The following is a 27,763-nucleotide window of genomic DNA, read 5'->3' on the forward strand; positions in this document are numbered from 1 at the left end:
TGTTTCGGAAGGTTGTATTTAAGTATAGGGGTGGGCAGGGTTGCTGGAGCACCCAGGCGATGCCGTCACAGTGTCAGCGGCCCGCGCTCAATCTGCCGGGCCGTGAGCAGGATGGATAGCGCCGGGTCAGGGTTCACGGCAGCACGGTTATCATTCACGCTCAACTGACCGACATGTCCCCGCGCCGACAACGTCAAGGTTATATTGGACTTCCCGCAAACGATATTGCCTGAGAGCGATCTATTGGAACAGAGGAGCCGGTCAGAGAGAATACATGTGAAATCATTACCGTAAATAGATAGACTTCCTGATATCATTAAAGATATCGCTGCATCAATTAACTTTCTTTTTTAAAAAGATATATTATCTTACCGCCCGCAGATTTCTTGTCTTTTACGTTTTAGGACTAAATCTGTAATGCATTCATTGTTTGGAGTGAACTATTTATTTGAGTGAATGGGCATTACACGTGTAAACGGACTCAACAGTAATGACGTTGAGACTTTATTGCCTTACTCAATACTTTGAGGTTTGATGTTTTATTAGAAGGTTATTAGATTAGACTTAAAAATCTAATCTACTCGTCCTGGATTCATGAAAACACAGAGAGTACACATACATGATTCCAAAAGCACATAATACTAGTACTTGAACTACACATATATACACTTAAACTCGCATAAACATGCAACATTTCTGATGTACATAATGATGAACATTCATTGTACATGCCATGCATTTCAGATTATTTAGACACAATGGTTTTTGTATACTGTTACGCTGCCCATGTCAATTTCATTGTAATGCCTGGTCTTTGTCAGCGAGGCGAGCCCTTTGTAATAGCCACAAGCTCCTGGTGGTTGGGCCGTCCTAGTTGTGCGTGTTGAACAGACAAACTAATGAATAAATAACCAGACTAGTACGGTTCCCAGGCCCTGTCTTGTCCTTGGTGCTGATCTGTAAGTAACCAGACTAGTACGGTTCCCAGTCTCGCCCCTGTCCTTGGTGCTGATCTGTAAGCTACTAGACTAGTACGGTTCCCAGGCCCCGCCCTGTCCTTGGTGCTGATCTGTAAGTTACTAGCCTAGTACGGTTCCCAGGCCCCGCCCCTGTCCTTGGTGCTGATCTGTAAGTAACCAGACTAGTACGGTTCCCAGGCCCACCCCTGTCCTTGGTGCTGATCTGTAGATAACTAGACTAGTACAATTCCCAGTCTCGCCCCTGTCCTTGGTGCTGATCTGTAAGTTACTAGACTAGTACGATTCCCAGGCCCCGCCCCTGTACTCGGAGCTGATATCCTGTCCGTGGTTATCGCATGGCGCCTGTGGAAGTGACATTTCCCCCGCCGTGTCTGCTGAATCAGCTGACATTCACCTGACAGTCACCGAGAGACCACCTTGTTCGGGGGCGCTGGGATTTAATTAAAGGGCCCCGACGGATTCAAGTCTAGCCTAATCCATTTTGTGACATGGGAGGGGGGAATGGAACACACACATGGGTGCACACAAACACACATGCTGGCGTTTTCAACGTTAAATTGAAACTATCCTACACTGCTTTCGCGACAACGTTGTCTAGATAGCTTCCTTCAGAAACTCTTGGCCCAAAGGCTAAGAAAAATAGAGGCAACATCTCAACGGATTCCAATATATCCTTGATGAGTCGTGTAAAAGTAAAGTCACTGACGAAAAGTAGTGGACAGTCTGACAGTTTTCAAAATCTATTCAGTTGCTTGAGTAACTGTTTCTTGAATTGGAAACAAAAAAGTAGTGCAATGTAGTTACTCCTCAGTACGCGGATTTAGTTTTACTGGAAATAGTGTCACCCTGTTCCTGTCTGTATCATTCCGCGAAGAGCACCAGCTCGACCGTAATACCCCGTATGTAACATTCGATCCCGCACACACACACCTGCCCCCCTCCCCACGGACACACACACGGATCAACTCTAGTATCGATTTTCTCTATTCGGCACGAAGGGTTCCGTTTGTTGTCAAATGACAACAACCCTATCAATGTTGAAAATCTCTAAAAGAGTACAAATCGCTGCTGTATTTTTAAGGGTAATGAAGCGTAATTTTTTTAGTTATTACTAGTAATTAGGAGAATCAAATACTACTCACAATCAACGACTGGTAATTCATGAACAATATACTGCCCACGTCGATGAAGGTTAGACATCCAGGTAATACGATACGCCAAAAAAATAGTTACTCAAGCAACTGGATATGATTCATATCCAGTTGCTTGAGTAACTATTTTTTGGCGTAATATACTGCCCATATCGGAATACAAGTATTGACTTTAGCAGTTTATGTAAACAGCGAGTCCCTGGGTCTCTTCTACCTATCTTTATTGTTATCTAATTGACCGTTAGGGTAGTAATAGAAAATACATAATAAAACATGCACACGATGTAAGGAGACAAATATTGCTAAGTGTTTCTTTTTTTCTGGTTAAAGACCAGCAGAATAACAGAAGATTAAGCGACATCTGGCGACTCATAGTCATACCCCAACAGCAACCCTGGCGTACTATAATATTCCAAGGGAGCGACACGGACCTAGAATAGTATGGATAATAGACTTTGTATGAGGAGCCTGACTTAGATGATCTACCAGTACATAAGATTAGTCGATAATAGTTTAGACAAGCAGCATATACTTTATTTGATGGCAAGCATAGAGCCTAAACTACCTTTTTTTTTTCTAAATTGACGCCGTACGTTTTATCTAATAATGGTAGTATTCCTACAATATTATTGCAAAATTTAATTTTTGGGGACTATTATAATCGTTAGATATCATACTGTTTGTAATGTAGTTACTGCTTTCTATTTACAGATATTGTAGTTATTGTTCAGAATACTAGTAGTACCTTGCCATACATTGTACTCTTCACAATCATTACCTCGTACGATAAAGTTTGATTCGATTTTCATTTGTACCATAACAAGGCAGCTAGCATTTCTCACACCAGCGAATAGTAGCGATGTATTCCGGATGTTCCCCTTAAACATTTCGTAAGATAAAAACTTGAAGATGTGGATTTGTATCCCCCTCTTTAAACGTCGTAGAGTAAAAGCTGTTGAATACTAAAGATTACATACTTAGAATTTCGTCCTGAGTTTCATTGTGGGAACCATGATAAAACTGACGGACATTGTTAAACTTTGACGTCTCTGAACACAGCTTACAAATACAACAAATCATGATGATTATGGTCACTGTTCCGACTGCAGCAAAACTTAGGTAGACTATTTCGTCGATTGTCAGTTCAAATCCGAGAATTTCGATGTACTGCAGAGTGGTGTTCTGGTCGCAGGGGGGCGCATATTGAAACTGCAGGTCACTCTTGGGTTTCCGGAGGGTCCGAGCGAAAAATGGCGGACTGAAAATAAGAAACTACATTTTACTGAGAAGTAAATACACTTCTAATCACCTACACATGGGGCGTATATGTACATTATATGAGTATGTAGGACAACATTAGGATCGTGTTACTTTTCTCGGTGTAGACTACTGAAAACTGAACTGAAGACCACTGGTTTTGTGACAAATATGCAGTTTGCATTTCGTGACCTTTGATGTGCCTTTAATATGTCAAAACTAGGAAGACATCTCCAAGTAGATGTTGGGTAGAAAATAATATTTTTTTTCGTCATTCTGAGCTTTTCTGACAGCCACTACCCCTTAAATACGGACTGTCAGAAAACCCACCCAGACAAAAACATATTACGATCTTCCACCCCATGATCTCCGGAAGATAACTTTACTACTATTGTGAAGCCATCTTGCGGTTTAATAGGGAAGTGCAGCTATAATAGATTGCCGTACCGCAGATCGCATGGCAGAGTCAGTTCCTTCACTGCTGTGATAATGGCCTTCCTCCTGGCCTCAGACATCAGCCGGGTGAAGGTATCGTTCATCCGCCTGGCCACGCCTCTGGTCTGGTTCCTGTCCTTGTCGTTTTTCACCCAGAGTGAGAACACAGGTTCTCTGAGAGAGAAAACTGAAACAAACCCTGCAAGGGACAGACAGACTGTGTTTATGTGTTCCTGAAGATGAGTCTGTCAAATTACGAGTACGACTGCAGAAAAACCTTTGCAAGTACTTGTTCTAGGTCGCCAGACAATGTTTCTCGTATTTTTCTAGCTTTCGCAGTCCCTGAATTGCAGTTTTACAGTTTTCACACTGACAGATTGCACTTAATTTTGATTCGTTTTGTTGACAAACAATAATTACAAAGAAAAATGCAGTACTGCTCGTAATACTACAATTGTTCAGTTACAACATGTAGAAACTATAAAAACCCTCACCACATGCAGATTTGTTCTTGAATCTCCTGACTCCCACTCCCTCAGCTATCCGCTCTGCCACCACACGCTGGTCCTCAGCAGTAGATGTAGTCTGGTTACAGGCACGCTCTGAGGCTCTGTTGTAGCCTGGTAACCATGGTAATAGGACAAGAATGGCCTTGAAGTCTCGAAGATGACGACAGTCAACGTCTTGTCTGCGGAGGTAGAACTTGATGTCTGAAAGGATAGGTGTGTGAAGATTCGGATAAATGGTTCAGTATTGGTGGGGTTTAGCATTTGAGAAAGCATGTGAGAGTTAAACACACACCACTACCAGTGGACTAGCCCCCTCCTGTTGCACAACTGTGTGGCCCAAGGGCTACGTAACGGAGACGGGCGCTGCCATATACGACCGTGTTAATGGTTGCGGGAGGGCTTTAACTTAACTTAATTGGTGGGGTTAACGTTTAGATCGGTGGTCATTGTTTGAAAGGAAGGAAAGGGGCAGTTGGATCTAAGCTAGCTAGACAAGTCTTACGGTATGAAAAGATAACCTTTTAGTAGTGGGGAAGAAGTTTGAATTTTATATAGTATATTTGATAAAAGTCCTTTCAACGATAAAGTACTATCCGCACTTGTCTGGATTTTCACAGCAAACAAGCCGGGTAAAAATAGACATATGAGCAGAAGGAATTGTATGTGATTGTTTAATCGTGACGTTAACGTTTGACGTTTTTCGTAGTTCTCTATAGCGAAGAGTTACACCATATCGATGTTGACAAGACGTCTGTTTTACATCATAATTTCTCCATTACCCTACCCCCATGGGACATAGACAAGTCGTGTAAGTGCCGCTCTTATCGCTTATACGATCTCATAGTATTGCATTAAAACGTTACTTAGCCTGGTGTGGGGCTGGCAGAAATCAATACTGCTCTACATTATAGCAGATAACATTTCGTTATGTAAAGTTGCCTGTTAGTGAGCTGGATTGGTATCACATGTACACGGTAGCAGAGCGTCCTTCTGTCTGGCGTTTGTGGAACCTCTGTAGGTTAAAGAGCCCAACACACTTATCAAATAACCTATCACACTTATCTCTAATGCTATAGGGATGACCCGCTGTACTTGTATAGATTCCTGGTTTATTTTTTGATACACTGGAGATGTAAAAGCTAAAAAAAAAGCTGCATCAGTGTTGGAACGTTTCGCAGGTCGTTTTCAAAGGTCATTGTCCTACAGGGCGTTGAACGGCAGTGATCTTGGTGTAGAATATCATGTAGAGTTGCTACAAGGACAAACAGTGGTGATTATCAGCATTAATGACTCTTAAGTTTTGTCTATAGGGAGAACTTCTCTGGTTTGTCTCAATTAAAATCCATGTATCCATATCTATAAATCCGGCACGTGTTGCAATACATTCAGGTCACGTATTTGTGCCTACGTGTTTTTGCTATCTTCTTTATAAGCAACGTTGTTAACGTGCAAGATTCTTGTCAACTGTATGTTTTATCATTTCCATTAATTCGTTCAACTACGAATAAAATCTTTCAAAACGGTAGCTTAACTTCTCCTTTTGAAACATATCGTTTTCCTTTAGTTTCTCTATGTACGTCTTTTATCCATGGCTTTCAAACCCCACTTTTAAAAGAATAATCTGAAGATATCCTTTTTTAGTCGGCGGTTAGACTTGTCGGAGGTTAGACTTGTAATATGGAAGAAAGCTTGATATTTCAACTAAAGCAATCTAGCAAATCAAAAATCATAGAATCACAGATTTCAAGTTCAACTGATACCAAAGATTTTTTTGTGTATCCACAGGAATACTTCTTTTACAACATAGCCCAGTCAACATTGATGAAATATGTTAAAAGTGTCTCTCCCGAATGACGTATGGCCTAATAGCGCATGTAGTACCTACCTTTGATGGTGCTGCTCACAGCTTCCAGATCTTTGGATCCCAGTACTTTCTTCGGATCACAAACGATTTCCTCCACCGGTCGTGACCGGTCATGATGACCGCAAACTTGAACAATCTCTTCGGCGGTGAAGTCGTCCCCCACCGCCACATGTCCGCAGAAGGCCGATGTGACCAGGAGGGAGATGATACTCAGCACTATCCGGACCATTCCGGCCATTTTCGCCTGTCACTTCCGATTGACACATCTTCCTTTGATCATAAGTGCTCCACACGAAGAAGTGTGATGACTGCATTATAACGTTATCGTAACTTAGTAAACGTAGAGACAGGGGCATAATGCAATTCTCGCCGAGATTGATGACAGAAATGTAGAGCTCATAATTATTTCATCGGGCTATTCTTTCATGCTCTACTAGCTCTGCTGGTCTGATTAAACTTCCATGTTTTTGATACAAAAGCATCAACTTCAATAAAAAATTATGAAGAAGCCGAGAAACAAAAACACATGGTTTCTAAAATCAAAGTGTGGAACGTTAGAAAAATGACTGAACACTAAAATTATAAGCTATTAATCCTTTTTAATCGTCTTTCTTCTCTCAAAAATTATGACGCACTTTTTTATTATTTTTCCTGTTCAAATTTCAGAAGGAACGCAGCCTTCCATGAAAACAAGACTCCAGCCCATGCGACTGCTCCCCCTGCGTCCCCAGGCTATATTGCAACAGTCAGGTAATCCATACAGCTTATACATCATTTCAATAAGAAAATTTGATCTATTGAGAGGATATTTTGTATGTTACATAGTACCCGTCTGTGGCTGTCCCAAACGCAACATTTCTTTCAAACTCAAAACGTTAATTAAGAGATCATAAAGGTTGTAAGATAATTGAGCACACAGAACACAGTATCAAGTTTTCATTCACATCTTTGGTCTTCGGGTCTGGTTATAATATTACAATGGTTAGTCTGTCCCAGAGGGAGAAAGACATCAAATCTACGGCTGGTGTTTTAGTTACATGACCTCCTTAACAGCTAGCTGGTAATTGGTGTTATTTCCCTTGCACGAAGAATAAACACCATGATGAATGAGAAGAGGACACAATCACCATTACACAAGATCTACATATTTGACGGAGGTCTGAGATCTCCGAATTCTTGTTCTACATAAAATCATGCACACAGTGTACGAGGAATTCTGATGATATAACAAAATCTGATTAACATATTGTATCACACTATCCCACACTGTCCACTCACTTGCATAGATAACAAAATTAAGATACAATACCCTTAGGAACATTATATCCTTTTTTACCATAAAGATATAAACTCTTCTATTACTATCATCTGTCATTATCATCTTTGTCCTGATAAAAGATGCTAGTTGCTTGAGGATTAGACGATCCTCACTTTATACTATTCCTTAGAGAGTTCCTTACTTCCTGTCCACAAATCTAAGGTGCAGCGGTGTTTCTGGCATCAGTAAGGGCTGTGCAACTGATGAAATCTCTTCTGGCTCCACCTGACTTACTACAAACTGCTGGGACATCTGTAGGAAGACAAACAGTTCGCTCAACTTCAAGTGGTTACACCCTTCCCTTTTGTTAAAAAAAGGCATAACTATAAATCTCTATCACGCTTGTGAATTAAGAGAGCCCTCTACCTTTGCAAGAAAAAGCTGCAGCTCAACCTCTGCAACACGGCGACCTGAGAAAATACACGAGTCACTTCATAACTGACCAACAACACAGAAATAAGTGAATCAAGCTAGACTCTGGAGAAATACCAATTTGTCAAAGTTTTTACCATTTGCAGCCTGCTATCCTTATTGAGGATGAATCGAAATTTTCAAACTAGACAGGCAAAGCAGATGCATCATGTTTACTTTCACATGGCCCAGCTCAACAAACTACTGCTTTGTTTATTCTTAACCAGTCATATATGTTGACCATGCATGCAGCCCCTCTTGAACTCAGTACTGCACGGCACTTGTAACATTATGTAACCTAACACCGGTTACTGTGGTTACAGACGTCTGGTCCTGGTCATTGATCTTATGGAGAAGAGGAAACGGAGCAATATGTTTTTCTTTAGTAAACATAAATAGAATACAGACTGTGATCCTAACGTACCAATACAGCTGCGAGGTCCGACGCCGAACGGCAGAGAGCTGTAGGGGTTGATGTCGTCATGACCCTCTCCTGTTCTTAACCATCGCTCAGGTTTGAACTGGTCAGGATCAGGAAACAGGTGTGGATCCCGCCCCATGGCGTACACTTGGGCAGCAACACACGTCTGTGGGTGGGGACAGGCTTTACTAATGATCAGGGTTTTTTTCCCTAATCTCCAAGCAGATTTCACCGGGGGTAGTGAATGATCAAACTGGCCACCCGAGTTACTATTTTTGCCCATTTTAATGGTTCCCTGCCCAGAACGAATCTGCTTGGAGGTTACTTTCTTTCCAGCTTCTCTGTAGCTGTCTATGTCATTTTAGGAGGCCCAGCAAAGCTAACAGTTCCATCAGGAAATCTTACCATTAACTACTGATTTTTGTCTGTTAAGACAGATGGAATTTATCTAATATGAGCATAAGAAAATCTATCTGGGGACAAAAGGGAGGATTATGCAATGAGGAAAGTATCAAAGAAAAAATCTGTTGCGTGGTGAATTTTGAAAATCCGACCTTTGCAGGTAACTTGTATCCCATGAGAACTGTGTCTTCCTGCAGGATACGACTGACGATTAGGGCTACAGGATACATCCTGCCGACAAAAGGAAGAGAATATTAAAAGTTATTATCATATGGCCAGATAGAAGACGTCGACCAGTCAGAAGTCCCCATTTCATGTTGTTTATGGTGCCAACATAAACCATACCAGTGGTGATTAAATCCTATAAACACCGTGGTGTTTAAACACCGCACACTGCGCTCACTCGGTAGTTACATAGAATAACCCGGTCTTATGACATCATATGCACCGAGGATCAGGCGGGTCATTAACCCTTGATTAACGGACCATATATGCTGCTCCGGCTGCCTTATACTGAAGGGATTGACATGGTTGTAACAGATGTCCCTTATACCTTCCAGAATAATGTGCCCCGTATTTCTAATTGAAAACAAATTTACACACACAAAATTACGATTTTGCCGACCTGAGTGACTCTTTAATGATAGCCTTCAGCAGGTGCAGGTCCTTCAGGTCATCCCAGGTCATGACCTTGTCCTGACCTATGACCTGTGTGACCTCCTGGTGCAGCCTGTCCTGGAGTTCAGGTCGACGTGACAGTTCGTACAGCGTCCACAGGAGAGTGGTGGACGTCTGAAAGAGTTTCGTCATGCTATTCACGAGCCAAACTATGTAAAGAATGCTTAGATCTTAGAGTAGGATTATTCAAACTTGTGACATTGTAATCGATAACAAGGGGAACATCGGCAGATATTGATTAAATTAAGACCTAATTTGCATAATTACTATTCGGTAGCCAAGAGCACTACGCCCGCCTAAATTATCGCTAGGGCCAACTCCGCTTGGGCTCAACTCCCCCATAGCGGTAATTTAGATAGGCGGGCGTAGTGCTATTGGCTACCGAAGGAAACCGACTAAACGGCCCGATAATAGTCTGGCTCCCTTAGTCGCTTTTCTTACGTCTGTTGAGAACAGGCAGGTTAGACTGTCGTAGCTTACACAAAGCAGCAACAACAGATGATAATAGAAAATGAGAAAGGTAACATTTGCAAAGCAAATGCATAATATGTTTGCCCTCGCACGTGGTCTGCTCTGTTAATTCTTACTCAAACACATTTCACATGTGGTGACAGGAGTCTAAATCCCTCTTGCAACAACTTGCAACATTATGTAACCCAACACCAGTTACCATGGTGAGAGACAGTCTGGTCGTTAACCAGGTCAGAGGTCAGTGTTTGGAAAGGAAGAAGAAGAAGAAACAGAGCAAAAACAATATGTTTTCCTTCGGTAAACATAATGATCCCAGAACAAACCGTGTCGATGGCTGCTCCCATGAGCTCGATGGTGTTGGAGTAAATCTCGTCCTTGCTCAGCCTCCCCGTGCTGCTGATGAAGGCCAGGAAGTTGGGCTGATCCTCGCCATCCTCTCCTCTCTCCTCCCGCTCCAGAGCTTCCTGTAACTGTCGGTCCATCACCTGCTCACCTGTGGTAAAGTTTATTTGTTTATTAGAATTGTACACAAGTATATAAGTGGAGGGAGGACAAAGCAGGTATATTAACACTACCCCCTCAGACACCACAACTTATTCAATACACTACGTGACAAAAACATGTATATATGATAGTTAAAACCTTATACTAAAGAGGTCTTTGCAGTATAAAAACTTGTACTTTTAGGTATTTTTTGCTAAGGCCATACCTCCTGAATTTGCTTCGGAGACTGAAAAACATAATGATCCTGAATTGGAAAATCAACATGTTTGTAACTTTGATAGACACATTTTCACTGAGAAGATATGGTCACTATGTTTTATTCAGCCAGGAAACTGCATATCGAAGTGTATTTTGGCCGGGCACGGACCCAGCCTACGGGGTTGAGACCCAGACACTGACTGGGGCTGGCCAAAATAAGCTTACCAACACGGAATACTGTGTCCCACGCCTCCATGGACTGTTTCCAGGGTTTTGTCCTCAGAAAGCGGTGTACGTCTGTTTCGGGAAATAGGAGAGTGTTCGTCGTTAGGAAGATAGTGTGCATGGCCTGGATGAAGTCCTGTGCATCTTGGGGAATGTTGTCTTGCAGATATCCCATCCGCTCATTAAATAGGACAGAACAGATGGCTGAAACATAGAAACAAAAAAAATGTAATACAACAATAGTATCATTTGCATTTTTGAGATAGTTACCACATTTATCTGCTACAGGTAAGCAACTAGAAGTCCCCCATTCCATTTTGTAAATGGATTGTTTTTCAGAAATTAAAACAACTAAAATAATTGATTAAGAAAAAAGAAAGTCAAAGAAACATAGCAAATCTGCATTGCATTGTTGACTTTGCTTCGTATTAACATTAAATTTATAAAGTCAAGTGATACTAATCACGAAAAAACAGTTACCCAAGCAACTGAATCCTTGTTGGTTGCTTTACTGTTTTTTGAGCGTATCTTATTACTTAGATGCCTTAACTTCGCCGAAGTATCAAGTGATATAACTCACATTCTAGAGCCCATTTGAACAGTTCGTCTCCTATGTCCGGTACTTCTATCCCATCAGCCCTTGCCTGGAGTACCCGAAGCCGCTCGATCATGTCAGACGACACCATGTCCAGGTTTCTGACGTACGTAGACACGTGTTTCGGACGTAACATGGGTCGTGCCATTATCGTCCTGTTTTTGTGCCACTCTTTACCATCACTGAGAACACAAAATGAGGTAAACTATTCATCTTTACTTTGTGCCAAGCCTCATATGGAATAGGAAAGTGCTTTGTAAGTTGTCCTTTCTATTTTATAAAGTACTATATGTACTAGTTGTGCCAACGTTGCTGTAAGTTGTATATCGTGTATCGCTTTGAAATTTAAAAGGAACAAAATCTTATTATGTTTAATATAATCTTAGCATGGAGCCAAATATTTCCTTTAAAGCTTTGGATTTTAGCTCTTTGAAAGTCCTTACGATGTTTAAAACGTGGGGTTATCCCTTTTTGAATATGGAACATGATATAATTGTAGTGTGTATGATAAAGCATTACGGGTTGTGTGCGCCTTTTACATGTGTTAGGATTTTTGGTTACTACTACATGACCGTTAATTACCTCAGAGCCACTCCCTTTGGCTTGCCTGAGATTTCCCTGTACCTTCTCCAAGGCTTGATGTCTAGTCGTGTTGGATACTTCCCTTCCTTCTTAAACAGTTCCTTAACTGCTTCTGGGTCCTTCATTAACACCAGATCAACATTCACAACCTTGAACCTGGAAGATATATTTAAATCAACATTGGTTGTCGGACTTATAATTTAGTTACAGTTTTGTTTTGAAACACACAAACACACACACACAAAAATTTTCCCATAATTTACTTTACATTTCAAGGTTGCAACCACGGAATCAGTCATTGTATCAAATAAAAACCCATCACCCCTATACTTCGTTTTTTTTTTTGCCAATTATTTTTATTCGCGCGCTCGCATCGGTTTTGGGGTTCCCAGAGGATGTCATACAAATAATCAAATCAACATGGCCTAACCTGAATATCCAAGTAATATTTCGAGCTAGGTTTATTATTACAAGTTATTGAGAGCCACAGCATCCAATCACATAGTGTTATCTATGGGTCTTAGAACGAAAGAAATGTACATGTACCTGTAAATAGGACCGTACTGACGGAAAAACTCCGTGCCCATGATGTGATTTTTCTTAAACTTTTCTTTCGCCAAGAGTCCCTCCCACCACAGGTGAAAGAAAGAGCCGAAGAAGGGCACAGACGGAGGACCAGGTATGTCTGAGAAAGGCCTGGCCTGGCTGTGGTCCTCAGCAGGACTGGTAGAAACTGTGGCTTTGCTGTATGCCTGTACCAGGGAGGGACCTGGGGAGAAAACTGGTAAGATGTTTCTATACTGTAACTCAATATCGATTGCATAGATACCGTAGTTGTACCAGTTCTATTAGACACACATTATGGAAATGCTGCCACCTGTTAATGGATGTGGTTGTTTGATGAACAACTGATCTTTGCTAAGGTGAGAACTTTTAGGTTGTTAAGACGGTTGATACATACGTTGGTGAAGGTAGGGCATCCAGGTAAACATTCCTTAAAGAAAATTCAAAACTCTCCTAATGAATACATGACGGGGTTTACTTCCGGACTTTTCGAGTGACATTAACCACTCTTCTTCAGCGTCACCAACTGAACTTAAGTGCTAAATACTTCATTCCATTGCAATTGGCGCCGAAATAGTGACAGTCCAACTGTGATGGCTATGAGTCTGATATAAGACACTTGTATGACTGCACCTGTCCTCGGCCGGACCAGGTCACCACCAGACCCGCCCAGTGCCAGGCCCCTGCCGCTGACTCCCTCCGCCCGCCACGGGCTCACAGCACGGCCCAGAACTGACGACAACTTCTGCCGGGAGCCCGCCATCGCAGACAAGCTCATCGTGATGGGAAATCCGCTCTATCTTGTCCCATTTTAGGAAAAGGACGGTAAGCCTTGATTCTACCCTATTTCTATTTGCGTCATGAAGTTGTTCGACAGGTTATTGACCTTGAAGTACGGTCAAAGGTCAGCGGTAGAGTCTAAATCATAGACAGGGGGTTATAACGTGCCTACTTTCATCACGGAGCGTTTATATTAGGTGCGGAAAGGTGAAAAGTATTATGATACAAATGAAGACAAGTTTTGAAATCGTCTTTTATATATAGGTTGAAGGGTCTATCCAGTTGTGTTTAGATAAAATAAATAGACGACACCAGTTACAATTAATCGTAGAATAAGACTTTATTCAGTTTCATTTTTTCAGATTCAAAAACTGTACAAATTAAAGGGTCTAACTGAGTAGAAATACACTCAGTAAGACAGGTATATAGCACTGTACTGCTATGTACATAAAGTCATTTACACCGTGTACCTTACTGGGAATTTTGATATCGAAGTCTGATGTACCAAACTATATCACACTATTCAGTCACTTGTATGGATTACAAAAATACATCACCTTTAAAAATATGGTCACCAGCCCATTGTATCCTTTCTATCATCATTGAAAGTCATAAGTGTATAAAATCTTTGATTACCATCGTCTGTAATATCATCATCATCTTAGTACCTTCCAAATAAAACAAGAACTTGTATAACAATTACATGTAGCTCTTGAAAAGTTAAAACAGGTCACACACAGATGTTGTCTAATGTGCATCTGTGCAATTGTAAAATGTCTTGGATATTTTTGATAAATCTATTTGATAATAAAAAGTGAATGGAATAAAATACACCAATGGTTAAACAAACTGTCCCAAAAGGCCAAAGAAAAGTTCTCAACAGAAACTGTGCAGCGCCACCTATCTTGCCAGCAATAATTGCAGTGTGAAAGTCCACTCTCAATTTATAAAGGTCCCAGCATACATGTAGAGGCCACTCTTACTTCCTGTCCACAAACCTAAGGTGCAGCGGTGTTTCTGGCATCAGTATGGGCTGTGCAACTGATGAAACCTCTTCTGGCTCCACCTGACTTACTACAAACTGCTGGGACATCTGTAGGAAGGAAAACAGTTTGCTGAATATCTTAACAATCAGTTACCATGTTCCAACGATCATCAGAGCCATGAATTTGTATGAGGGTATCAAGCCATGCTTGTGAATTAAGAGAGCCCCCTACCTTTGCTAGAAAGAGCTGCAGCTCAACCTCTGCTACACGTCGACCTGAGAAAATAAAGAGTCATTTCATAACTGAACAACAATACAGAAGTGTAAGGCAAGACAGTTAGTGTATCAAGCTATACTCTTGACAAAGACATGTGAAAACTTTTATCTTTGGCTTTTATCTTATCCTTACAGAGGATGAATTTCAATACCTAAGATACTAGTAATCTGGCTGCTTTATAGAAATTTCAGAGGGATACAGGGCTTTAGATACTTTTGCCAGCATTTCTGTTTTCTTCAATAAGAAGTGATGCCAAGGCAAGCAAATGGCAAGTTTTCCTGCAGAGTCAGACTTTTATGTGCAAACTGTACCTGGTTACAGGTGGTCTATTTTGAGCATCAGAGTATGACATTCAAATTGCTTTCATCAAACCAAATAATCCCCAAGATTGGCTGCTATAGGTATTTGTACTAGGACTGTCAGAAAAATACCAACTGTGATCCTAACGTACCAATACAGCTGCGAGGTCCGAAGCCAAACGGCAGTGAGCTGTAGGGGTTGATGTCGTCATGAGCCTCTCCTGTTCTCAGCCATCGCTCAGGTTTGAACTGGTCAGGATCAGGAAACAGGTGTGGATCCCGCCCCATGGCGTACACTTGGGCAGCAACACACGTCTGGGGGTGGGGACAGCCTTTACTAATGATCTGTTTCTTTTTTTTTTTCTTTTTTTTTTTGTCTAGCCAAACTCTATGTTATTCAAGAGGCCCAGGAAAGCAATTACAAGTGTGCCAAAAATCAGTTACTCAAGCAACTGGATATGATAATCCTATTACCTGGATGTCTAACCTTCACCGACCTAGGCCCTTTTATCAAACTGGACAGGTTTTTCCGCTCCCTAGACCAGTCCAGACTGGACAGATTTTTCCGTTCAATTCAAAAATTTTGCCACATAGTGTTCAGATTTTGGTCTGTTAACTTAGATGGAAATTTGTCCACCTTGAAATCCATCCAGGAATAGATAGATGGACATTAGAAACAACCCGTGCAATGTCGTGTCAGAAACTGTAAGTTGCTTTCAATTCTAAATGTCTGCATACAAAGTACAGAAACCTTTGCCTTTTGTGGCACTGAGATTTCACAATGACAATATTGTGGATTTCAAAAAGATGAGACATACCTTTGCAGGTAACTTGTATCCCATGATCACTGTGTCTTCCTGCAGGACACGACTGATGGCCGGGGCCACAGGATACATCCTGACGCCAACAAGAAAGGTAATAAATTCATATGTCTGTCATTGTACATGACATGTGAACACCAGTAGTAGTGCGTATACAATCAGTAACAATCTGTTTCATTGCGCAAACAAATTCAACTGAAAGATGCTCTGACTAATGTTACTCATCTGAAATCTGCATGTACCAACATTTATTTCATATATGGGCAGCGATAGCGTTAAAGATACATGTGTTCTGGCCTGTGTGATAACTAGCTGATTGACACTGGGTTCTGCTTTTATGTGGGCTTTGAAATGTTCCTCAGATAACAAGGATTCACAGAGTGCGCTGCTTTTGAATACTCCAGGATTCGCACATTCGAATTGATGTTCAATTTTTTGTTTAGGGACACCAAATTTTCTCAAGTTTGGCACACTTTTGGCACAGTGACCTTTCAGTTAGTTCCATTTTCACTAATGTGGTATCTTCAGTATCTTCACAAGTCAAATATGCTGCTCATGCCTTGATGAATAGTCTGCCCCATATTTCTAACAGAAAAACAAATTTACACACTCAAAAAAAATGTTCCCAACCTGAGTGACTCCTTAATGACAGCCTTCAGCAGGTGCAGGTCCTTCAGGTCATCCCAGGTCATGACCTTGTCCTGACCTATGACCTGTGTGACCTCCTGGTGCAGTCTGTCCTGGAGTTCAGGCCGACGTGACAGTTCATACAGCGTCCACAGGAGAGTGGTGGAGGTCTGAGAGAAAGGTAGCAAATTTCATCATGTTATTCAATAGACAAATAACTCAGAGAATGTTTAGATCTTAGTGTAGTGTACAGGGTACTTATGCCCCAATATAGACTGTACTCATATACCTTGTAATTACATGAGAATATGTACCTACAAGTTATAGAAGATCTTATGGGAAACCCTCTTGTATTTCTTGTGTTCATTATTGTTATATTTCACTCCATACCATGGTATGGATGAAATATATTGTTTTTCCTCATGTTTCCTGTCCTCCTCCTTCTTTTCTTCATTTGGTCAAGTCGATTCACCTTTGTCATTTTTCAGCCAAATGACCTAACATTGTTTTTTATAGCATGGAGGTAGGGGGGACAAACACCCCGGACACTTTTTTGTCATTTCTTTTTTATGCAGGCCTTAAAAATTGGGTTCTTTTTCTGGGGGGGGGGGATTCAGAGAGAATTTCAGACAATGTATATCTTGGCTACCTGTCTTCTGTGACTGTGTAATCCAAGGTGACTATGTATACATGCAGGTTAGACTGTATATCTTCAGATGATAAAAAAAAACAACAGCTGCTTTGGTGTGATGATCCCAGAACCAACCGTGTCGATGGCGGCTCCCATGAGCTCGATGGTGTTGGAGTAAATCTCGTCCTTGCTCAGCCTCCCCGTGCTGCTGATGAAGGCCAGGAAGTTGGGCTGATCCTCGTCCTCCTCTCCCCTCTCCTCCCGCTCCAGAGCTTCCTGTAACTGTCGGTCCATCACCTGCTCACCTGCAGGGGTTGAAGTTTGTTTATTAGAATTTTATGCATTGTTAAATATTGTGTAGTAGTGGGGTCGTGTGGCGTAGCGGTAGCGTGTTCGGCCTTGAACCAAGAGGTTCTGGGTTCAAATAATACCTTTAGGTACGCGGGTACGGTAGTGTAGGTACAGCCTGTATGCGGTAACATGGCAATCGTACAGAGGTTGTAAGCACGTACAACTCACTTACCACTTGTGCAATGAACGATACACGCAACCGCTTATGGCCAGGCGTGGCGTGCAGACCACACTCTTACACCTTGCGCAACCGTGCGAGTGACGTACTCCCTCGGCCGGTCACGCACCCTAGTAACGTTTTCAGAAAAACGTAGCAGACGGACATATGGACAAAAAGCACGTACGGCGGGTTGTGACCGACGCTTTAGTCTGCAAGGGTTGGCAACCAGGTTATAATACAATGTGCATGTAAATGGGGGAAAATATCTTACCAACACGGAAAACCGTGTCCCACGCCTCCATTGACTGTCTCCAGGGTTTGGTTCTCAGAAAGCGGTGGACATCAGCGTCAGGAACCAAGAGGGCGTTCGTCGTTAGGAAGATAGTGTGCATGGCCTGGATGAAGTCCTGTGCATTTTGAGGAATGTTGTCTTGCAGATATCCCATCCGCTCATTAAACAGGATAGTACAGATGGCTAAAACATAGAAACAAAAAAATATCATTTGTTGCTTTATTTGTACATTCAAGACTGAAAAAGTATACTATGATTTCTCTATAGGGTTTATAATAAAACCCAAATAATAAGAACTAAAAACAATTTGTATTGTACATATTGCCAGTAGGCAATTGTCAATCAAGCACATATAAAACAAAATGTTGACAGTTCTTCTCAAGCTTATAAAAAGCAAGACAATGAAACATTCTCTTCAGAATAATTTCTCAAAATGATAATTACAATGCTTTAGCCATAGCAAAGCTCTCTTGTGTTGTACTGCTTTTAGTCTCAGCCTCCCTTTTCATAGATTGATAAGTTTTAATTATTACTCACATTCTAGAGCCCATTTGAACAGCTCATCGCTTATGTCCGGCACTTCTATCCCATCAGCCCTTGCCTGGAGTACCCGAAGCCGCTCGCTCATGTCAGACGACACCATGTCCAAGTTTCTGACGTACGTAGACACGTGTTTCGGACGTAACATGGGTCGTGCCATTATCGTCCTGGTTTTCTGCCACTCTTTACCATCACTAGGAACACAGGATTAGTCACAGGTATAAAAATTTAGCTTATAATGAGTTACATAAGTGCAGCCTCATAGTACAATGTATGTGCTTTGTAAGTTGTTCCCTCTATCCAAGTACAAGAGCCAAGTCTACATGTACACAAGTCTACATGTACACAAGTCTACATGTACACAAGTCTACATATACACAAGTCTACATGTACACAAGTCTACAGGACTTTTGTACACAAGTGCACCTACAGAGGTAATACAGCTGCAGTGCATGGCTTTAAGATTCATGAGAACAAAAACTTATCACGTTAAATCCTGATAACATAGCTGAATATTTCCTGAAACTTTGTGTCTTAGCACCTTGATAGCTTTACAATGTTAAACTTTAGGAGTGCCCAAATAAAAATGCAACATTGTAGCTCAGTGTATAGTTATACATTACTTGTTCTATAATTGTCTGTTTTTGGCTTGCAAATTATTTTATTATACTAAATAAATATATGACTTAAATTACCTGAGAAACACTCCGGTGGCCTTGCCTGAGATTTCTCGGTACCTTCTCCAGGGTTTGATGTCGATACGTGCTGGGTACTTCCCTTCTTTCTTAAACAGCTCCTGAACTGCTACTGGGTCCTTGATACACACCATCTCAACATTCAGCATCTTCCATCTGTAAAATATAATACTCGGTTAATCAAATGGACAGTGAGATCTGTATTCATGTTCATAATCTAGTAGTATCAAGCATTACGTAACACATAAATAACAATTGCAATTTGATACATTTCATAGTTGCAATCATGGTAACTGAGTCATTATAATGTCTAGCAGACAAAAATCCATTGCACCTTGTATCATACATTCAAGTACTTTGTACACAGACCATTACAGGTTAGATGCAGTCAGGTATAAGAAATGCCTGCACAGCTCTAATTTTACCTGCACCAACCTTCATATGCAAGTGGTGATTCCAACTAGAATGATTATCACCCCTAACAAATTTGAGTTATTGAGAGTAAAAGCATCTAAACACATAGCTTTTAATCATGGAACCAGAGAAATGTACCTGAAAATTGGACCGTACTGATTGAACATGTTTGAAAACATCAAGATGTGATTTTTCTTGATCTTGTCTTTCGACAAGAGTCCCTCCCGCCACAGGTGAAAGAGATTTCCAAAGAAAGGCACAGATGGAGGACTGGGTATGTCTGAGAAAGGCCTGGCCTGGCTGTGGTCCTCAGCAGGACTGGTAGAACTGACTGTGGCAGTGCTGTACGTCTGTACCACGGAGGGACCTGGGGAGAAAACTGGTATGATGTTACTACATGTATACTCAAGGAGTTATAACCTCATTGCTATACTGTAAATTCACTTAGTAAACTCACTATCAATGGCAAGGTGATGCACACTATCTGTAATATGTGTGGTTAAAAAAAATAATATACTAGACACATCATTGAAATGCTGCCACCTGTTCATGGGTCTGAATTGATTTGCAATGAAGAAGTGACAATATTTGCTAATAGATGTGAACTTAGTGATATTTCCTTTTTTTAGGAAAATCCTTTCAGGATTTACAGTACAATGGAAAAGTACACTGCCTGTTGATGAACAGATGACGTTGAATGTGTTTTTGTTTTTAGACACTGTCTTAATTTTATGGATGACATCCTCTGAAGACCCCCAAATTAGTGCGCGCGGGCGAATAAAAAAAAATTCCAGCCAAAAATGAAAATGGTACTAAACCACAGGAATACAAAGCTAGTACTGTAAATTTGTGGCAATACATAGCGACATATACAACAAGCCGGCACATGCTGGCTTTTTGCGAAATATGAATCTGCACTGTACGTGTGTACTGAGATCTTCAGTCGTGGAGCTTCGGTAGTCGATGTCCAGAGTAAGACTGACTAGCCGAGACTTCGGGACCGCCCAAGACCTTTTTAGCCTCCACAGGCAGGCTTCTTGGCAGGCCCTTTTGCTTATCCTGTGCTGTTTTCTGATTGTACGCTAGTCCTGATTGTACTGGAGTTTTAACAGTCATCTAGCCTATATAAAAGACGTTTAGAAACCCACCACAATACAAACTGATACAAAACCAGAAAATAGCTCATGATTAGCAAAGAAAAATTGCCTAGAACCCTGTTTTGGAGGCTAAATTAGGTGTCGTATTCTTGGGTGGAACCTAAAATTACAGTACTGATCCGAACATCAATTCTATCAAAGGAAAGGTCATCCAATGGGTTTAACAGCGATAACTTTAAATCTAGCGTAAGATGTAAAATTACAGTTTATTTAGAAGATAGAAATGTATTACTAGGTAATTTCCATTCAATTTTCTGTATTTTCTATCAAGGTATCAAGGTATTCCTGTGGCTTTTACGTGAATACAAAATCGGTACATTTGTTGACAATATGTATGTCTCTCCTCACCTCACCTCACCTCTCGTCACCTCACCTCACCTCAACTAACAAGTTAATCACTGGAAGTTAAAGGCTGCGATTATGTGGGCGTTTCTTCCTAACAGAACGCCACTTAAATCCACTGAAAGGACATGTAAGGATGATATCCTCTGAAGACCCCCAAACTAGTGCACCTTTCATGGCGATTTTTATAAGTTACCAGATAAGGAAATGCAGAATCTGATCCAATATATTTGATGCGTTGACACACACACCATGCACAGAGAGAGGGGAGAGAAAGATAGAGAGAGGGAAACTGGGAGGAGAGAGAGAAAGAGAAAGGAAGAGGGATCTCTTAAGTTCTTAATAACTAGTATTTCTATACATTAACCAGGGCAGTGTGGCGGCTAGGGTGCAGAAAACAATTTGTGCATACGGCCCTACGGCAGATGTACTGGGCCAACTGGTAACCCAAACTTGCATGTGTTGACAGATTGTTGTGTTATACTAAAAGAGTGTAACGGTTAGGTATAGTGCGTTCAATTCTGTAGTTTTAGAAACTGGCGAGTTTATAAAACTTGTAAGTTTTATAAACTTAAAAACATATTAGATACGTCTGATGACTTTATAAAGTTAAATCTGTGCGCTGACTGATTACATGTAACGTTACCATAACACTGTTTAGGTTGGATATAACTATAAGTTACCTGTCCTCGGCCGGACCAGGTGACCACCAGACCCGCCCAGTGCCAGGCCCCTGCCGCTGACTCCCTCCGCCCGCCACGGGCTCACAGCACGGCCCAGAACTGACGACAACTTCTGCCGGGAGCCCGCCATCGCAGACAAGCTCATCGTGATCTGAAGCCTGCTCTATCTTGGCCGATTTCAGGCAAGGACGGTCAGATTTAATTCTGGCCTATTCGTCATAACATCAACTTCGTCCGGCAGGTCATTCAGGTACGGTCAGAGGTCAATGGTAGAGTCTAATTCATAGAGAGGGGTTGACTTGCCCGCAGTAGCACGGGACGTTTATACACTGTATTTGGTGCTGTAAAAAGAAATGATACAAACAAAGGCGACTTAGGCAAACAATTTGAAGGGTCTACCTAGTTGTGTTATGATGAAATGAATAGACGACACCACCTACAATAGATATAGAGTATAAACTTTATTCAGCATTCAACCTCTTGTACTTATAAATAGCTAATATGTAATGTGTAACTTTGGCAATGCCCTTCGTACTGCGGAGTTAATAGGCAACCATTAAAAAGCGATAACAGAATTCCTTTCTCTTTTTCTGGGCCGGCCGTGTAATAGCATATACTTCAAATGATTAAAAGTTTTCTACAACATGAAGTATGCAAAATGTAGATTTCAGGCAGAAAATGCTGAGTGCTTTCAATACGTTTTCAACGGTTTGTTGTACGTTTTTGTTGTAAAGTTTTGTTAGTAATCCGGCAATGAAGAGAAAGGCCGAACGTTGGAGTTTATTACTGAGTTTATTTCATTTTTTCGGCCTCTCGTGGTCTCTCCGTTTGCTGAACTCTCATTTCTGTTGCGAAGCCGCGACAACCGGAACTGTTATCTTTTTTCTACGTACCTTGATGTCAGCAACAGGTGTGGACAGTATGTCTGTTCTGTTGCCTGTTGCTACTCTGTTGTGAACAGACAGACAGTACAAACATCATCCACACCTGTCAGTACGTGGTACAGATGAAAAGCACTATTCGCCCACAGCTTATAGCCTCCTCTCCCAACCACAAAGCACAAACGGTCATTGAACGTTGGTGAATGATAGATTAGAGAGAAAAACTTTTATTCAAGACCGCTAGCTATTTCTAATACTAGTACTTGAGGATCAAATTATAAGGTGGTATTAAATGATAGCATCCTCTCATATTCACTAAGCGCAAATGGTCCTGTCGTTCAACGTTGGTGAATGATAAATTAGAGATCAACCGTGTATTTGACCGCTATTTCTAATACAAGAAACGCTCGAGGATCAAATTATCAGGTGGTGTTGAATGTGTTTCGCCGTATGTATGTTCTTCTCTGCGCAATTTTTTTTTTTATATTTCAACAATTCATGACTAGACATGGTGACGGCACACTCAAGTTTTATCAACTTATTTCATGCCGCCACCAACGCAGAGAACAAATACAGGACATGACAATACTCATTTTCACTTGAGTTAAGTGAGGAAAGTCGTGTCAAGTGCCTTACCCAATTCCCCAATGGCACAAGATCGATGGCATGTCAGGACTCGAACCCGGGACTTGTTGGTTCTGAAATAAGGTCAATTTTTCCCAAATCGTCTGTAAAACTCCGCGATGTATGTGTCTGTAGTGATGTGTAGGAGTGTTGCGTCACCTTCTATTCGACAAGGCGACAACGCCACTATAGCACTTCACTACAGATAATCGAACTTTCTTCTTGTTTCTAGGTCTTGGTGGCTCTGAAAATGGAAGTAAAGATATGGAAGTCATCAAACATCTGATCTTGTAAACGTAGTGGTAAAATCTTACTTAATATTCTCGGCGTTTTATAGAAAAACCGCTTTCCTTTGTTACATACCACATCTGTCCCACTTCACCACATTAATTTGTACTCGTATCATAGATAGGCCTTTAGAAATAATTTTAAACTAAAGCATGTCTAGACCTCAATGTCTGAAAAGTTGGCCATGAATTTGTCCTCACTATTATATCAAGTACAAAATGGCCAGATGAGTCCAAAGTGCGTCCTGTAGTTTTTAAACCTAAGAACGTTTTGCTACCTATGTTTGCATACAACTTTAGCGACTCATTTTGTATTGTGTTGCAATTTTAGCTGCTAATATGAGCAAAATTCAAGACTACAAGACTATGGGAAATGTCTGAATCATATATCATAATACATGTATGTCGTAATCACTACTAACTTACCTTCGTGTCGACACGCCCCCTTTCAGTGTTCAAAAGACAGAGGTAGACGTTTGTGCACGTTTGGACTTAATCCTTATTTGAACAAGCCATTTCGTCATCACAAAAACAAGGCCAATCAGCATTAAGGTTTCTTCGTTACATACACGGCTCAAAAGCGCCGACTAACATAAAGAAATGTAATTGCAGGTTAAACCGCATTCATGCACATCAGCAGCATCGATAGTAACTTCGAATTCTGTTTATCGCAAAAATAAGTCTGCCACTTGCAGAAAAACAAGTTGCATAGCGCCACGTAATCCCTCCAAATATGGTCAATTAAAGGTAAAGCCTTACTTCTTCAGACTAATCATGCCATATTATCCATATACATGCGCCTTAACGCCAGTTGTTGTACTGTTCACCTGATTAATGTAGTAAATGGTGGAAAACTAGCAACGTTCCACAACTCTTGGTATTTACTCAAGAAAGCTCTTTTGCTGTAGGCCTTTTTATAGTTGCACAGATTTTCTTACTATTACCCAAAATTTGTTAACTGTGCTTATTAGAACCTTGACCCGGGGAAGAAGCAAACGTTCTGACAGTAACTGTTCTGATTATTGAGGAAATTGGAGAGATTAGTTATGTTACCCTAAACACTGTAAATTGGTTGGTTTCCTGTGTGTGGGAGGTGTTCAGCACCAAGGACGGGTTTGCCTGTATGTAGAAGGTATTCAGCACCAAGGACGGGTTTGCCTGTGTGTAGAAGGTATTCAGCACCAAGGACGGGTTTGCCTGTGCGTGGAAGGTGTCCACGCGAAACAGGACAAGAATTTTATGTTTCATACTGTGGTCACATAACAGATTATTGATGAAAACGTTTTATTTGTATAACGTTATAGCAGAAATACACAAGTACCGTGTAGCTGCATTTTCGTCATTTTGACCCAAATTGAAACTAGTAGTCTTCGTAATTAGATTGTCTAATTCTCCTTCTTCTCTTCGCCACATATAAGTGCCTAGCACCGAGACGGGCCGTCATTGGTCGTTCATAATTAGATTATCAGCTTCACATTAATTAGATAGGGCTGTTGTGCACACCTGTGTAAAAACAAGCTTGGTATCGCCCGTTCAAAATGGCGATTTCGTACGACGGGGGTACTCTGGGCTGATTTTTAGAAACTTTCTCGGTACTTTTTAGAGTTTTCGTCGGTAGAATGTTTTACTAAGTTTGTAGTAAGTAATGTTTGGGAGTTTTCGCTGTGAATTTTTGCCGTTCTGCTGTTGCTTTGAAGAGAAAATGCGGAATTCCTGGCCTGGCGAATTTGGAGAAGAGGACAAAATGGCGAGACAGTTGAGAAGAGGAACGTGGTATGGAGCTCCGGAGACGACTTCGCTTACTGTTGCAGGTAAACCAACAAACTGTTTGGCTGACATTATTCCCTAGAAACTATATAGTACGAACATGTCAAGCTATATTCCGTAAGAAATTAACTAGGTCTGTAGAAAGCGACCGTTCCTAATATTAGCCAGGTTTTGAAAAGGTCTATGGTCAGCATGGAGTTGCCGCGTTTTCACCAGCATTTTCAATGTGAGGTGCGGTTGTAGAGTACTAAATGTACGTGTATGTTTTTTTGTCAATTGTTCAGCGTTTTGGGGTTATATTTGTTGAAATATTGACCAAAACCGTTTCTTTTATCTCCACGTGGTTCAGAACACCTGTTGGAATGTGCCGGTGTACACATATTTAAATATTGTTGATGTTCCCGCCAAAACTCACTAAAACATGATGGGGTCCTCAAAGCATCAAGGCGCCAAAATAGATACGATACAAACGTTTGGAAACGTCAGTTGAGTTGACCATTCTTTCGTTCTTCATTATCATTGGCAATGTATTTTTCATTTCAAACTAATTAAAATAATTAGACCATTAAACAGCTAGAAACAGCATAGAATACGAAACAATCAACAATTTTCCACTCGTTAGGGACATCACATCGTTGCTTCACAGATATCAGAATTCTGTAAGGTAAGGTTGCTTCAACTTGCTACATTCCCCTGAAATTGCTTTGGGTGTCTGTAAGATAAAGTCTAAATCTATAGTTCATAAGATTTGTTCAATGCTACATGTATTATAGAAGTTTCTGCAATGTACGACAATCTGATAACATTTTATAACTATTTCTTCTCATAAAATGATGTAGTCAGCTGTGCTCTGAGGGTCAGCAACCTGTGAAGGTGTTCCGAGTACTGGTGCGATGAGATGACAGAGAAACCAGGTGACTGGATACAGGAGTATTGGGCCAGGTAAGAAAAATCTGTTTTCTGCATTATTTTTACCTACAACTATAAGGTGTTTTTTTAAGACAAGTGTGTAACTTCTAATGTCTGTATAGTTAGGTGGCTGCTGACTGGTGCAGTAGTGAAGACTACAATCTCATCCTGACAAGACAAATTGGACCAAACCAGATGATTTGAAGAGCCAATAGGAATATCAGGTGAGAATGATTTGAATTCTGCATTTTACATACAGGTACTTGATTTTACTTGAAACAAATTTAACTGTGTAACTTCTTATGTGTCTAAGTTAGGTGGCTGCCAACTGATGCAATAGTGGTGAATTCTTTGGAAACCTGACAAGTGAAGATTGGACCAGACCAGGTGATTTGAAGACCCCAGATAACTATCAGGTCAGAAAAATGTGCATTCTGCATTTAAACAACTATTTACTTTGTTATTGTATTTGAGACAAGTGCGTAACATCTAATGTCTGTATAGTTAGGTGGCTGCTGACTGATGCAGTAGTGGGGACTCCTGTCTGAACCTGGCAAGACTGGCTTGTACCAGAACTATTTAGAGACACAAAGAGAAAAGTGACGACAACATCCACAGGTGAGAAAATGCTTTAGAAGATCTGTTTGACACTAGCATTCTTCTCTTATGTCTTACACTTCATAGACATAACATACAACTAGCATAACATTTCGTATTAATTCTGTGTTATTTACTTGAATGAATGACTAGCATGTGCTTTTAATAATCTTTGAGCACTTGCCAACATTTCTAGGAAGAGGCAAAGTAAAAGGTTGTATACAAGCGTTCATCTTTACCTGATAGGTAGTTGCCCATTCATACCTGGCATCAATTGTTCTATTGTAATTAGGTATAATTAGGGCCAGCAGTCCAGATGTTCCAGTCCTGATGTTCCTGTCCAAACCAGGCCAACTGAGGGGACAGCAAACCAGCTAACTTGAAGTTGAAGAGAGTGAAGACATTTTTACAGGTGAGATAATACTTTATTGTATGTGTTAAGAACAGAGAAGAATAACATGAGTCTGCTTTTAATACTGTGTACATATCTAAGCAAAGGGATGGTTTAATTGCAGGGTTTTAGTATTATTATCCTTTATGGTCACTACATGTTGCCTGGAAATTTTTTGGGAGACATCACACTAATTATTCATTATATTAGGTGTGACATTCCTGTCCTGGCTGGGAGAAACCTGTGATGATGGTTGACTTCTGTCCACACCAGACCAGACGAGGGCTGACAACAAACCAGTTGCTTGAAGACACAGTGAAGAGTTTGTACAGGTGAGACAATGTTTTTATTAATAACAACTTACCCCTTTTTGACTTGTTGCAAACCCTGAGGCACAACACGCAACCAGTAATGTGTTTACAAAACACCTTTCCGTAGCAAAACACTTTCTAGATCTATTCAAGTAAATAGACAAATCATTTCAATATTTTTATGGTTAGTCAGGGCTATGTAAGATGTGTTTGCATCATACTAATTATCCTTTTATATCCAGATAGTTACATGTTTCCTGTTGTTCCTGTCCTGACTGGGAGAAACCTGTGATGATGGTTGACTTCTGTGCGAACCAGGCCAGATGAGTGTTCAACAAACCAGTTGACTTGGAGACACACTGAAGAGTTTGTACCTG

The 27,763-nt window shown here is 40.9% G+C and overlaps 3 protein-coding genes across 3 annotated transcripts; all 3 read right to left on the reverse strand.

Annotated features, from left to right (window-relative positions):
• Positions 1-2,722: 2,722 nt before the first annotated feature.
• Positions 2,723-6,434, reverse strand: LOC109486326. Its single transcript, XM_019790144.1, has 4 exons — positions 6,218-6,434; positions 4,318-4,533; positions 3,836-4,022; positions 2,723-3,389 (listed from the first exon to the last, which is right to left on the reverse strand). The coding sequence occupies exons 1-4, from the start codon at positions 6,432-6,434 to the stop codon at positions 3,101-3,103; spliced, it is 909 nt and encodes a 302-aa protein (XP_019645703.1). The 3' UTR covers positions 2,723-3,100.
• Positions 6,435-7,216: 782 nt separating this feature from the next.
• On the reverse strand, positions 7,217-13,439 carry LOC109486289 (cytochrome P450 27C1-like). The gene is made up of 11 exons (XM_019790081.1): positions 13,199-13,439; positions 12,548-12,770; positions 12,002-12,157; positions 11,405-11,601; positions 10,825-11,028; positions 10,221-10,390; positions 9,374-9,540; positions 8,901-8,979; positions 8,350-8,512; positions 7,881-7,924; positions 7,217-7,766 (listed from the first exon to the last, which is right to left on the reverse strand). Exons 1-11 carry the CDS (start codon positions 13,341-13,343, stop codon positions 7,653-7,655), a joined length of 1,662 nt encoding a protein of 553 aa, XP_019645640.1. The 5' UTR covers positions 13,344-13,439; the 3' UTR covers positions 7,217-7,652.
• Positions 13,440-13,831: 392 nt separating this feature from the next.
• LOC109486367 (cytochrome P450 27C1-like) lies at positions 13,832-21,863 on the reverse strand. Its single transcript, XM_019790197.1, has 11 exons — positions 21,620-21,863; positions 19,576-19,804; positions 19,024-19,179; positions 18,326-18,522; positions 17,768-17,971; positions 17,121-17,290; positions 16,358-16,524; positions 15,725-15,803; positions 15,059-15,221; positions 14,563-14,606; positions 13,832-14,438 (listed from the first exon to the last, which is right to left on the reverse strand). The coding sequence occupies exons 1-11, from the start codon at positions 21,762-21,764 to the stop codon at positions 14,325-14,327; spliced, it is 1,668 nt and encodes a 555-aa protein (XP_019645756.1). The 5' UTR covers positions 21,765-21,863; the 3' UTR covers positions 13,832-14,324.
• Positions 21,864-27,763: the final 5,900 nt, after the last annotated feature.

The sequence above is a fragment of the Branchiostoma belcheri genome, unplaced genomic scaffold (genome assembly GCF_001625305.1).
Source record: "Branchiostoma belcheri isolate BF01 breed outbred unplaced genomic scaffold, Haploidv18h27 scaffold8, whole genome shotgun sequence".
Lineage (NCBI taxonomy): Eukaryota > Metazoa > Chordata > Leptocardii > Amphioxiformes > Branchiostomatidae > Branchiostoma > Branchiostoma belcheri.